At 35.6% G+C, this 13534-nt stretch overlaps 2 protein-coding genes across 2 annotated transcripts; both read left to right on the forward strand.

Annotated features, from left to right (window-relative positions):
• The first annotated feature begins 2107 nt into the window (after positions 1–2107).
• LOC111912320 (uncharacterized) lies at positions 2108–4179 on the forward strand. Its single transcript, XM_023908043.2, has 4 exons — positions 2108–3581; positions 3669–3775; positions 3924–3930; positions 4001–4179. The coding sequence occupies exons 1-4, from the start codon at positions 2108–2110 to the stop codon at positions 4177–4179; spliced, it is 1767 nt and encodes a 588-aa protein (XP_023763811.2).
• A 1477-nt stretch (positions 4180–5656) lies between these two features.
• On the forward strand, positions 5657–13076 carry LOC111912376 (protein SHORT ROOT IN SALT MEDIUM 1). The gene is made up of 21 exons (XM_023908112.3): positions 5657–5820; positions 6090–6214; positions 6845–6985; positions 7074–7355; positions 7434–7531; positions 7717–8325; positions 8427–8472; positions 8977–9069; positions 9149–9204; positions 9288–9402; positions 9516–9727; positions 9803–9866; positions 9949–10122; positions 10199–11278; positions 11374–11448; positions 11547–11621; positions 11701–12048; positions 12142–12339; positions 12426–12467; positions 12581–12643; positions 12724–13076. Exons 2-21 carry the CDS (start codon positions 6122–6124, stop codon positions 12811–12813), a joined length of 3954 nt encoding a protein of 1317 aa, XP_023763880.1. The 5' UTR covers positions 5657–5820; positions 6090–6121; the 3' UTR covers positions 12814–13076.
• The last annotated feature ends 458 nt before the right edge of the window (positions 13077–13534 follow it).

Below are 13534 nucleotides of genomic sequence, written 5' to 3' on the forward strand. Positions count from 1 at the left end.
GGAGTTCCAGGATCTCCATCAAACTACTAAGACAGTGACTGAGATCACCGCCATGTTCAGGGAGAGGGCCCTTCTTGTTCCTCAGTACGTGGCGGACGAGGAGATGAAAAAGGCCCGATACCATGAGATGCTGTGGAGTCGTTGAAGGATTTTGAGCATTCTAACACTCTTATGGTGTACATGCAACCCTATAAATCTTGGATCTATGTTTTCTCTATTATACATGCAAATATTCAATATTCCAAGGTTTCATCCTGACTAGCATAATATGAAGCAACTATACTACAAGAAACTAGTAGAATAACATACATTTTGATGGAGCTTGAAGTCTTGAACCTTTAAGAGCCTAGTATCTCAAGTGTTGCACCTCAAATGGTTCACACAACACCAAGAACCCTTGGAATAACTTGAGAGTAAGGATACTTGCACCAAAATCGGTTTTTCCCTCTTGTGTACTATACACTAGTGCTTAGCCCTCTTGTGGACACACCCTAGTGTCATTTCTTGAACCATATACCTCTTTATATAGTGTGTAGGATTAGGGTTACATTCATGTAAACCCTAATACCCGTGACCTTTCATTTCCATAGGATCCACGGGTTAAACACTCCATGGACTATCCATGTAAGCTTAGCCCAACCTAAATGAACTTGGCCCACCATATATAAGAGTCCATATTTAATTAGTCCCTTTTGATCACTAAAATTAATTCTAAATTAATTCTTGATCAATACTAATTAAATAATATGATTCCATATTAATATATTAGAACTTATAATATATTAATATAAATCACTAGTATCCTTTTTTCTCATTTTCTCTATCCAATTGTTCCGATGCCATGCAACCCAAATGGATCATGCCAAATCGGGTCAAGTACATACCAATTATAGTTATGGACTTAGACACTAATCCAACAATGATATCCGCTAGTTTGTGAGTCGATCCAGCTGCAAGACGCTGGAAGATATGATTGCGAGGGCTCGGGAAAGGGAGCTGGATTTGGAGATAGAGAAGAAGATGAAACCAGAGGGGGTTCAGAGAGGGAGTGAGGGAAAGAAGCCCAAGGTATCAGATCACTGATTGAGGAGCCAGAAGGGTCGTAGACGTTGTGGCAATTGCGAAAAAATGCACCAGGGGACGTTCAGGGCGGGTATTTAGGGTTGCTTTAAATGCGGCCGAACTGGTCATGTCAGCAGAGATTGTACTGCTACCACCACCACTACCACAATATTAGATCTGATTTGCTTCCAGTGCAATCAAAGGAGACACAAGTGGTCCCAATGCCCGAGTTTAGCAGTAGCAGGATAGGTGGCGACACCAGCTCCTGCTACATTGAGGATTACGGAGGGCTAACAGGGCCGGACGGAGGTGCCTGTGACGAAGAGCAGGGCCTTTCAGCTGACAGCCGAGGAGGCACGTACAACTCCTGATGTGGTGACGGGTATGTATCTTCTCATTATCTCTTTATTTATATTGATTTATTGCTTATGTTTATGTGTTTCATTATAGGGTCGTTCCTTGTGAACGGTATAGCTGCTCTGGTATGAAACATGTTTTCTTTTGCAACATGTGATAGATTTGGTTAGTTTACAGTTCATTTATTGTTAATTATCATTGTTTCAAGGTTTTGATTGTGACAAATTTGGTTAGTTTATAGTTCATTTATTGTTAATCGATCATTGTCTCAAGGTTTTGATTGTGACAGATTTGGTTAGTTTACAGTTCATTTATTGTTAATTGATCATTGTTTCAAGGTTTTGATTGTGTAGATTATGTAATTAGGATCAAATTGACATATGTTTATTGATTATAACATTACTTTTCAATGCAGTTAGATATGGAATCAAGGGAAGAAGAACTTTTGCAAGCACAATCTCAAGCTCAATCCCATTCTTCGGTTCAATCAAATGTATGAACAAAGACGGATATAACATGAGAACATGCTACTCAAGTCGTTGACGAGAAGGGGAAAAAGGCATGGATATGTAACTTTTGTCAAAAAGTTATAGGTGGTGGTGGAATAAACAGGGTTAAATAACATCTTGTTGGTATTAAAGGTGAGGTGGTAGCATTCCCAAAAGTTAGTCCAGAAGTGCGATTTACTATGCAAGGGAAATTGAAAGAGACTGCCCAAAAAGAAAAAGAAAAATGTACCACTAGTGTTACTATCTTAGATGATGATGAAGAGATGGAGGAAGCAGAAATGTCAATTGTGAAAAAGGGAAAAAGGAAATCTACTTCAAACATGCATCCATTTTTTACGAAAGGTATAAATGATCCTTCCCAACCCACTATCAAATCTGCAATGCAAAGTAAGACAAAAATACATGATGTGGATTTAGCTATTGCTATGTGGTTTTATGATGCATGTATACCTATGAATGCTTGCAACTCTCCTTTTTTTCAACTTATGGTAGATAAAATAACAAGTATTGGTTATGGGTACAAAGCACCTAATTATCATGCTATGAGGGTTAATTTATTGATAGATGCAAAAAAGTCAGTTTCATTGATAATTGATTCGTTAAGAAGTCAATGGGTTGATACTGGTTGCACAATTATGAGTGATGAGTGGAGGGATGTTTCACAACGACATTTGATTAATTTATTGGTTTATTGTCCGAAAGGGATATCATTTCTTAAATCCGTTGATGCTTCTGATATGGAGATCAATGCTACAAATTTGTGTAATTTGTTTGCTGAGATTGTTGAAATGGCAGGAGAAAAAAATGCGGTGCAAATGGTAACTGATAATGCTACTAATTACAAGCTTGTTGGTACTAAGTTATGTGAAAGTTATCCTTCTATTACTTGGTCTCCATGTGCATTGCATTGTCTTAATCTTGTATTAAAGGATCTTTCAGAATTAAATAATGTGAAAAGTTTGGTCAATCTTGCATCGAGGGTTACTGTTTTTGTTTATAATCATAAGTGGCCCTTGAATTGGTCAAGAAAAACACCCGGCTGGAAAGAATTTATCCGTCCAGGTGCTACTCGATTTGGTACCGTGTTCATTGCATTGCAAAGTTTGTATGACCATAAAGAAGATTTACAAGCAATGGTCATATCTAATGAGTTTAAGAAGATGTTGAAAATGGGTAATGCGGTTGAATGTAAACAAATTGTCTTGAATGAAATCTTTTGGAATAGTTGTTTTATTATAGTGAAAGTAATGACTCCTTTGTTAAAGCTTTTGCGGTTGTGTGATTCAGATGAAAAACCTGCAATTGGTTATGTTTATGAGGGAATGCGTCAGGCAAGAAGAGGGATTAAGAAATTGTTTAAGAATAAGAAGGAGTTATATAGGCCTTACACTAACATAATTGATAGTCGTTGGGATAGGATGTTAAGAAAAAATATTTATTGTGCGGCTTATTGGTTGAATCCCGTTTTTCAATATGATCATGCAAATCTTTGTAAGAAGAATGAGGTGTTTCAAGGCGTTATTGATATGGTTGAGAAGACTTTTAAAGGTGATGACATGTTAAATATTACATTGAATTTAGGCAGGTTTCGTAATGCTGAAGGTACCTTTGGTGGATCTAGTGCCGTTGCTTCTCGTAATCTTACTCGTCCAGGTATGATTTAAATTTAATGTGTTATTATTATATATAAAATATTGTATTTTCTAATATATATATTTTTTCTAACTATATCTTTTGTAGATGAGCGGTGGAAGTTATTTGACGGAGATATTCTGGTTTTGCAAAAGCTTGCTATTAGAATATTAAGTCAAACGACATCTTCTTCCGGTTGCGAACGTAATTGGAATGTATTTGAAAGGATTCGCACGAAGCGGAAGAATAGATTGGATGTTCATTACAACTTGCGTTTACAAAATAGGCATGGTATCTTACTAGGATACACTATGCTATAAAATGACTAAGTTATATTTGAGATTTTTGTGAATGTTTTTGTAGATTGAAGGTTGATATGAGGTCTTACGATCCTATTGACTATAAAAATATTCATAAGACGGGATTTTGAGTGGTTGAAGAAGAGCGGGAAGGAGAACTTAATTATGATGATTTGGAAAATATGCTTGATGAGCAAGAGCATGAACCGGCTTCTAAATCACAAGGTGACCATGTTGATCATGAAGTTGATAGTGAATTTCAGTTACTAAGTGACCGCGAGATCGATGCTTATAATACTCCAATTTCTCAAGATCCATGATTTGGTTTGGTCGTAATGTGTTTGGATTTGTCTACAACTATGTTTTCTTTTTTTATTTATTTATACTTTATGTGGTTGTTTGTTGTGTTTAGATTGATCTATAACATGTTATTAATACTCTATGTGGTTGTTTGTTGTGTTTAGATTAAACTTTGTTGACATCAAATTATTGATATTATATGTCTATGTTATGTAGTATGTAGGAAAGCAAAAATATATGAAAATAGAAAAAGGTTGACCTGTGAACCGGTTATCACACCGGGTCAACTAAAACCCGGGTTTTAAAACATTGCTAAAATTTATTTCCTCTTATTTTTGGGATGATTGGGAGGGAAACGAAGAGAAAAAAAACTAACATTTTGTTTGTTTTTTGTAAAAAACCTCTTTAGACCTCTTAATGTTGTGCGGCGCAGCACACACACAACACTTTTAATCTTACAGTTGTTTGTTTTTTAGAAGTCTTCAGAGTAAAAAAACCTCATGCGTGTGTTTTGTTTGACACAACACTTGTATTGCATCTTCCAACCATTTTTATTGTTGAATTCTTGATTATATGTTGCTGAATTTTTTTTTCGTTTATTCTTGTTGATAATTTCTCAATGAAATATCATTATTTTTTTGCTAAAATATCTTTATTTTTTGTTGAAATATAATTATTTTTTTTTGTTGAAATATCATAAATTCTTGCTGAAATGTCATACATTATTATTTTTTTGGTATTAAAAAAACTATTTCGGTTTATAAAATCAGTTTATTTTAATTTTTTAATATATGCAGCAGCATGCAAATGTTAAAAAAACAAACATGCTTTTTATTACAGTCTGCAGTCGTTTGGGCCACCCCTTCTACTACAGAGGATTACAGAGGTGATACACAGACTTCATAAAATTTCTATTCAAAAAAACAAAGAGCACCTAAATTTTTTTTTTCTTCCATTTTATCTCCTTCTCTCTTTCCGTCCGTTCCTTTTTTAATAAAAAAACTCGAGAAAACTCGAGATCAAGAAAGTGTGTAGTCGGCGTAGGGACGAATTGTGTAATTTACTGTAATTATGTCGTGTTTGGGGTTACTTTTAAAATGTCTTTTGGCTTCTAACTTTTTTAAAAAGACAAAAAATAAACAAAAAATGTTTGTGTAATAGAAAAATCCTTTTGAAAATGACTTTTGCGTAGAAGAAAATAAGAGCTTTCAAAAAATCACAAAAACATAGACTTTATGTGAGTTTACATGTAAAAATTAACACAAAAGTTCTTTTGTTAATTCAAACACTTTTTAAAGAACTCCTTTAAAGAAAATACTTTTATTAAAAATCATTCTAAAAAAAGCACTCAAAGTAATCCCAAAAACATGACTTTTTGTAATATACACATGATTTTTTTATATCGAAAAGAAATCCAAAACACCCCCTTAAACTTCAAAACAATAATATTTGAGTACTGATCTCGTAATTTACTCATGACTATTGACCAGGGCCCAAGTTTGAAAGGGCCGAGTAAAGTCGCTCAATTTGAGCTGGTAATGGTATAAACGAAACTAGGGCTGAAGTCCTTTCCCCAAATTGGCTTTCATTGTTCGATTGGTGAAGTGAATTAGGCTGGCGATCGGCAACGACCAAAACCTTCGCCGTAATCGGTTTTACAGGTACGTCAGATTCCACCATACATCTTTATGATAGCGTAGGCACTTCATGGGAGCATGGAATTTAGGGTTCATCAGTCGAACTGAGGTCAAACTCTATGCTGATTTTGTTTCAATCCAATTTAAAACGATTGCCGGACATACCTTTATTTTCCACTACGAACGATACCGTAGCAATCAAAGTAATTATTTAGCAGTGAATTGAATGTCTGCTGTACAAATTGAATTGGGTTATGTGTCCCTTTTTATTGACATCTTCGACATTTTTATAGGTTGTCTGGATTTCTAGCTCTCGTGAAAAAGAATGTATTCTTCCAGGGGGAATAGTTCGTATGGGCAGCAACAGCAACAGCCAAAGCCACAGTCCTACTCTGGTCAATCTGCCTACAGTCAAAATGTAAGCTTGCTGTTAACTCCTTTATGTGTGAGTGTAGTTGTTACAATTGATCGATATGCCATATGAGTCAAGAAGAAATAGTAGAACATGACTTTCCAATCCGGCTTGATACCTTAATTGGTCAATTTGAAACTAAAATTTGAATTAAAATACATGTGATTAGTTTGGATTTGGAAACCTATATATAGAGAGTGGTTGGAGAAAAAATAGGCTTTTTTTCTGTTTAGGAAAATGGCTGTCATGGCAAACTTCTTACATTTATATATCTAGTATTTCTGTTCTGTGGTTGATTTCATTGTGTATTAAGATACCACATTGTGCTCCTTTTTGCTGAAAATATTCACTTACGACTTATGAGGTAGAATGTGACAGCTTTTAAGTTCAAATTCCATTTCATTTCAGCATACAAAGTTTCTTTAGGAAGTACAAAACTCTAAAATCAATGATTGCTAGAAAAAAGTTGTTTTTTGACAACTAAACTTGTACGGTTTTATAATTAGTCTTTTGTAATGTTTATCTTTTCAATGGAAGAAGTCATTACTATTTTAGTTGTAACATCTTTAGTGAAACACCTACTACGATTATTTTCAACCTTTTTGTGCTTTTTGACTCATTGTTTATCTTCTGAAGCTGGGAGCTGATGCTGCCTCTCAAATGCCCATTGCTTCACGTCATTCAACCTTGTTAGGTGGTCATCCACCTGCTGGAACTCATTATGGTGGTCAATATACTTCTGTGTATGGTTCAACTGCACTCAACAGTGCTCTGCAGGTTAGTAAACTGTATAATCTGTTATGAGCATCTTGTGATTGAATATGAAAGTTAAAGAATTTGTTAAATTATAATGTCATTTTTGCAGGTTCCACCTACAAGTAGCAAAGGAGCCGGACCTTCTATTTTGGAAGGTCGAAGTGGCTATGGTTCAACCATGCAAGACTCACCAAAATTCACATCTGGGGACTACCCTGCAGCTACCCAAAAGTATGGCCAAAAAGGGGAAAAGATGCTAACTGATTATCCATCAGGGGATAGAGATAGACTCCCATATACTGAAAGAGCAAGTGCATATTCTGGGAGAGATTTACAAAACGAGTCATCTGTTCGGTTTGCTGATTCCATTGCTTTTGGTCATCAACATCAGGTTTTGGGTGCATGAATTTAATCTTTTTACATCAAATTTCTCCGATCAGTTTTGCTGATATGTAACATTTGTGTACAGCCGGACATTTATGATCGTTTAGATGCAGCATCAGCACTACGCCAAGAACTGCTCCATGCTCAGTCACTCCAGTCAGCTTCTGTAGATGGGAGTTCTAGGTATACGACTTTACATGTCTTTGACTTTTTGACCGTTATTCCATTCCTTATGTTATTCTTCAAAATATGTTTTGACCATTCTTTACATCTTCCCATCCACAAGGATACAAATACAATAGATAATCTATGTATATATATTAATTAACTATCCATAATCTTCATAAGTAGCAAAACATTTATGGCAGACAAGCTGATTATCTAGCAAGAGCAGCTACTGTTCGTCATGGAGGCCAAGAACTTCTGCCATATGGAGGAAGAATGGATGCTGATCTTCATGCCATGTCAATGATCAGTGGCACACCCTCGATTCTAGGAGCTGCCCCACGGAGAGATGTGGAAGATCTCGTCTATGCAAATCCTGGATATGGTGTTAGCCTGCCACCTGGCAGGGCGTATGCTTCCGGAAAGTCTCTTCATGACTCAGACTATCCAAGTGACATGCTGGCACGCGATGGCTATGCCAGGCTGGACCGGGAAATCGAACGACGAGACGAAGACCGCCGCAGGGAGATATTACGCGAACGTGAGCGGGAACGGGAACGCCAACGGGAACGGGAACGGGAACGGGAAAGAGAGCGGGAAAGGGAAAGGGAAAGAGAACGGGAACGGGAAAGGGAGAGGGAGAGAAGGAGGGAAAGGGAAATAATGTTGGAAAGACGGGAGAAGGAAAGGAAACGTGGTCTTGAAGTAAGAAGGGAGCGGACCCCACCAAGAATCTCTAGGGACCGAGGTGGGTCAACATCGGTCAAGGCTGGGAGGACTTTAAGGCGGGAATCACCAGCTTCTTCGCATAGGTGGAATTTGTTGCTTACTTTTGTGTATAGCTCTGTGTTAGTGTATCTTGGAGCCTTCATAACTAACTTGATGTTCTGTCATATGTCATGCTGAACTGAAGGCGCCATTCACCTGTCAAAGAAAAACGAAGAGAATATGTCTGCAAGGTAAAAAGACACATATGACCTTTGTCGTTCAATATACACCTCTTCCTTTCTCCTTTCAGAGGACCTGCCTTCTGGAAGCTTCTATATATTGACTATCCTTATCCTGTGATCCTGTCCTCCAATTCTCTCTGTTGACTTTCCCTTCATTGTCACTCCTCTGTGTGTTTGCTCTTTATTCTTGCTTCCATTTTCTTTTTGCTCTAAGCTATGGTGTAATTTCTGGGATTATCTTATTGGCCCTTCATTTACCCCTTCTGTGTGATTTCCATTGATGGTCTTTTTGGGGATATAAGGTGGTGGTTGTTCCAGTTGATGAAGATGGCTTTAGAATTGTTTTGTATTTCATCTTTGAGCTCATTCTCTTCGTAAAATAAAGACTTAAGCTTTAAAGATTCCAAGACATTTTGTTCGTGGCTAGTTTCTCGATGCTTCTAATTGTTCATTGCACTTGAATGCTTGTTTCTTGTCATGCATTTTCAATGATTTGAATTGGTATATTTGCAGGTTTATTCATCCAATTTGGTGGACACTGAGAGGGATTATTTGTCCATGGATAAACGGTATCCTAGGCTTTTTATTTCCCCAGAATGTACTAAGGTACATTGTCTTTACACAAATCAGTATCTCCTTCATTCTTCATTATTGCCATCATTCATTTGAGTGAAAACTGTTTCAGGTGATTGTTAATTGGTCAAGGGAGGAACTTCGTATTCCTTTCAATACCCCTATCAGGTATGTTTACTCTTATTTTGTCTTGTTTCTATTTTTTTGTTTATCACCTCAATAATATAAACAAATTTGATGCTGTTGAACAGTTTTGAGCATGATTTTGTGCAAGAGGACACGCCAACTGAGCATGAAAAAGCCACCAAAACAGTGGCTGATGGTATTGGAAAACTGGAAAGTGGAACTACTAGGTGGAATGCCAAGGTATAGATATTAACTAACTTTCCAACCACTTAACTAACTCACTAACAACAGTCTAACTAACGAGTGTATAACTAATTATTTAAATACTTGTCCTTTGTATATCCTAATATCAGATGATATTAATGAGTGGGCTTAGCAATAATGCTTTGGAGGAGCTATCATCTGAAAGAAACTATGAGGATCGCATTCCCCATCTTTGCAATATGCTGAGGTTTGCTTTTCTCAAAGATGGGAGTTCATTCATGGCAATTGGAGGTTCATGGGACACTATTGATGGCAACGATCCTTCTGTAGATAAATCTACCCTAGTTCAAACTGTTTCAAGGTTCATTCTTGTATGATTGATTTTATCCTTATAAATATCTTCTCTTTCTTATATTATTTAAATTACAATCTATAGGTATGCCAAGGAGCTCACAGGACTTGACTTGAAGAAGTGCCAAAATTGGAACCCATTTCTTGAGGTAATTCTTTTGCTTATTAGTTGTGTGTATAAACTTACTTTTATAATGATTTTTTTTAAAAGTAATTTGTTGCCATTTGCAGATTCACTATGACAGAATTGGAAGTGATGGACTTTTTAGCCATAAGGAAGTCACTGTACTCTATGTTCCTGATTTATCAAACTGCTTACCTTCAATAGATGCATGGAAAGAACAGTGGCTTGCCCACAAAAAGGCAGTTGCTGAAAGAGAGCGCCTGCATGCTCTTAAAAGAGAGGTATATTGTTTCCTACTTTACCCCTACTGGCTACTAGAAGCATAAGATTAAAATCATCTTCTGTTTCTTTTTGTAGAAATCACGTGAAAAGAAGGAAGGCCAGAAAGATAAGGATTCTGGGAAGCCAAAAGATTTGAAAAAAGATGAAAAAGTTGGAAAAAAGAAAGAGTCTGGAACTTCTGGATCAGCTTCAAAAACTAATGGAACAGGAAAAACTGTCACAAAAGTTAAAGCAAAAGAAGTCGAAAAAGAAGGGGAGAAAACAGATGCAGTAACAGAAAAGACAGAAAAAACAGAAAAGAAAGATGTTGTTGAGACAGTTGATGAAGGCAATACTTCTGCAACAAAGATTCAGACAGAAAAGGCTACTGGTGTTCAGACACCTGGTAGTGGGAAGAAGAAGATAATAAGAAAAGTAATTAAAAAGAAGGTTGTAGCTGAAAAGGACGGAAACGCCCCCAAACAAACTGATACAACGGATACAAAGAATAGTGAAGAAACTACTACCACAAACACAGATGTTATTGTTGAAGAGGCTGAGCCATCTGTTACTCCTAATCCTTCTACTGTTAAGACTAAAAAGAAAATTACCAAAAAGACCCCAGTGGTGAAATCCGTTAAAAAAGAAGATGAAAGTACACAATCTGAGGTGACCCCCGTGAAGGAACCAGAAGGTTCTGAGGAAAAGCCAAAAACTGCTGACGTGGCTGGTGCAAATGTTAAAACTGTTGTTAAAAAGAAGATTATTAAAAGGGTTACTAAGAGAAAAATAGCTGTTAAGGATAAAGTGGTTAAAGAAACTGAAGCAGGGACAACTATTGCTGAGGGCGATCAGGGAAATGAAATAAAGTCAGAGAACAGTGAAGCGGTTGCTGAGGTGGTGCCACCTGTCACTGAGCAGCAAAAGGATTCTGGTGTTTCAAATGAATCTGGAAAGAAACAAGTAAAGGAAGAGAAGAAAGGTAAAACGGAGGGCAGTTCTGTAATTAAAGCGAAGACTGAAAATGATGATAAGTCTGAGGTGAAAGATAAGAAAAAAGATAAAGATGGTAAAACTGAATCAAAGAGTAAAGAGGTAAAAGATAAGAAAAAAACTGAAGAGCCTCCACGTCATCCAGGGTTCATTCTTCAAACAAAAGGGGACAAGAATTCAAAAGTATGTGTTTTTAATTCCAACTCATATTAATTCTTATATGAATTATCTTTCATATCACAAAATCATTTATTTAATTGTTGAATTCTTTTCAACAGTTGCGTTCAATGTCGCTTTCACTGGACTCACTCTTGGATTACACTGATAAAGATATTGAAGAATCTACAGTCGAGGTATGTAACATGTTAATGTTATATTGTTATTTCTTAATTACTCTATTATTATTGTCAGATTATGTGTACATTTGTTAAACCATGATTCATGTTGGCAGCTATCTTTATTTGCTGAAACATTTTATGAAATGCTTCAATATCAAATGGGTTCTCGGATATTAACATTTCTCCAGGTTAGTATCTGTTCATTAATTACACTTAGTTTTTTTGTTTACTGTGTTTTTAATCCTTTTTTTTTTTTTTTAATTGTAGAAATTGCGGATCAAGTTTGTGGCTAAAAGGAACCAAAAGAAAAGACAGAGGGAAGAAGCTTCTGACAAAAAGGAAAAAGATAAAACTAAGAAATCATCTCCTAAGCGCTTGAAAACCGAAGATGTTAAGGCTGAAAGCAAATCAGATAAAACTGAAACATTACAAGAAGTAGGGGATGAAAAAACCGTGGTTAAAGATGAAAAAATGGTGGCTGATGATGTGGACAACACAAAACCAGAAGATGAATCAGAAAAAGAAGAAGATCCAGAATTTGATCCAGAAGAAGACCCCGAAGAAGATCCTGAAGAAGATGATGAAGAAATGGCAGATGCAAGTCCCAAAAACGAGGCAAGTGAATTTTATTTTCTGAATTTGATGTGTTTTATTTAATTATTTTTTAAATTGGTGAAGTCTCATATTTTATGGTACTATATTTTATAGGAGAAAGGAGAGGATGAAAAAAAAGTTGACATGGATGTGAAGTCTGAAAATGTAGAAGAAAAAATGAAAGTTGAAGAAGACAATGCTGCTGCTAAAGTAACTGTGAATCCAGACACAAAGTTGCAGGCTGAGGAGAAAAAGGAAAACACAAAGAAGAAGAAAGAAGCTCCAGTTACTATTAACAAGGAACTTTTGCAGGTATTTCATCTTTAAAATGTGTTATTCCTGTGGATTTTTATAAAGTCTTTTGTTAAATTTTTTAAGATATCTTCTGTTCATGACAGGCTTTCAGGTTTTTTGACCGCAATCGAGTGGGCTACATTAGGGTAAAATCATGCTTATTTTTTTCCCCCATTGTCTTAATTCTGTCCAGATTAAGTGAAAAAAAGAAACAGCATTATTAAAGTTGAGTTATTAATAATGGTGTCACATTCTGCAGGTTGAAGATTTAAGGTTGATGCTACATGCAATGGGAAAATTCATGTCTCACAGGGACATCAAGGTAATAAATATTAATCCATGATTTAATAGTAATTGTGAAAAATAAATATCTGAAAATGTTATAATGTTTCCAAAATTCAGGAACTCGTACAAAGTGCACTGCTGGAGAGCAACACTGGGAGGGATGACCGTATTCTTTACAATAAGCTGGTGAAAATGACTGATCTCTGAAATTGAAGTGCAAGAAGCTGCTGGGATTTTAGTAAAATACTTTTTTTTTTTTTTTAATTTTTTAATTAGAGTTTGTGTTTGTGGATCTTTTGAGCTCTTAAGTATTTTCATTTTCATTCCCTGAAGTCGCTGCCTGTAATCATTTATGGTTCCTGTTTATGTTATTTGTGAAAGGAAAACTATAGTTTTATTGACAGTTCAGTGTTTCCTCTATGTAATTAGCAATAAAAGTGATCGAGAGGTTCCCTTATTTTATGGATAAACACATTCTTTTTTTACATACAAAACAAGTACTTTTTTTTTTTATTAATAATAAGCTAATTTTTAGTTTATAAGCTATTTCAAATAGCTAATTAAAAAGGTAGTAGCTTATAAGCCATTTGCAAGTTATGTACAAATTTGTGGAAGTATCGAGTTTTGTAAATGGCAAGTATGAATGTTTAGGGTTAAGAAAATCTGATTTAAAAGAATAATAAATGTGATACCTGCCATAACAAAAAGTTGCACTACTTCAAAATTGATAAGTTGCCGAAAAAGTTACACTATTTCAAAGTTGGTAAGTGGCATAAAAATGAATTAGAATTTTATTGTAGTATATGTCTTTAACAAACGGTGTGTTTGTAATGAGGGTTATCTTTGCAATGAGGGTAGATGTATGACTTGCAATTGCAATAAAGGGTGTGTATATATATATATATATATATATATATATATATATATA

This window comes from Lactuca sativa, chromosome 3 (genome assembly GCF_002870075.4).
Source record: "Lactuca sativa cultivar Salinas chromosome 3, Lsat_Salinas_v11, whole genome shotgun sequence".
In the NCBI taxonomy this organism is placed as follows: Eukaryota; Viridiplantae; Streptophyta; class Magnoliopsida; order Asterales; family Asteraceae; genus Lactuca; species Lactuca sativa.

Coding starts and splice junctions, on each gene's coding strand:
- LOC111912320 (XM_023908043.2), top strand. CDS start 2,108: ATGCAAGGGAAATTGAAAGAGACTGCCCAAAAAGAAAAAGAAAAATGT. Junction 3,582..3,668: donor TCGTAATCTTACTCGTCCAG/GTATGATTTAAA, acceptor TATCTTTTGTAG/ATGAGCGGTGGAAGTTATTT.
- LOC111912376 (XM_023908112.3), top strand. CDS start 6,122: ATGTATTCTTCCAGGGGGAATAGTTCGTATGGGCAGCAACAGCAACAG. Junction 11,622..11,700: donor GGATATTAACATTTCTCCAG/GTTAGTATCTGT, acceptor TTTTAATTGTAG/AAATTGCGGATCAAGTTTGT. Junction 12,049..12,141: donor ATGCAAGTCCCAAAAACGAG/GCAAGTGAATTT, acceptor TATATTTTATAG/GAGAAAGGAGAGGATGAAAA.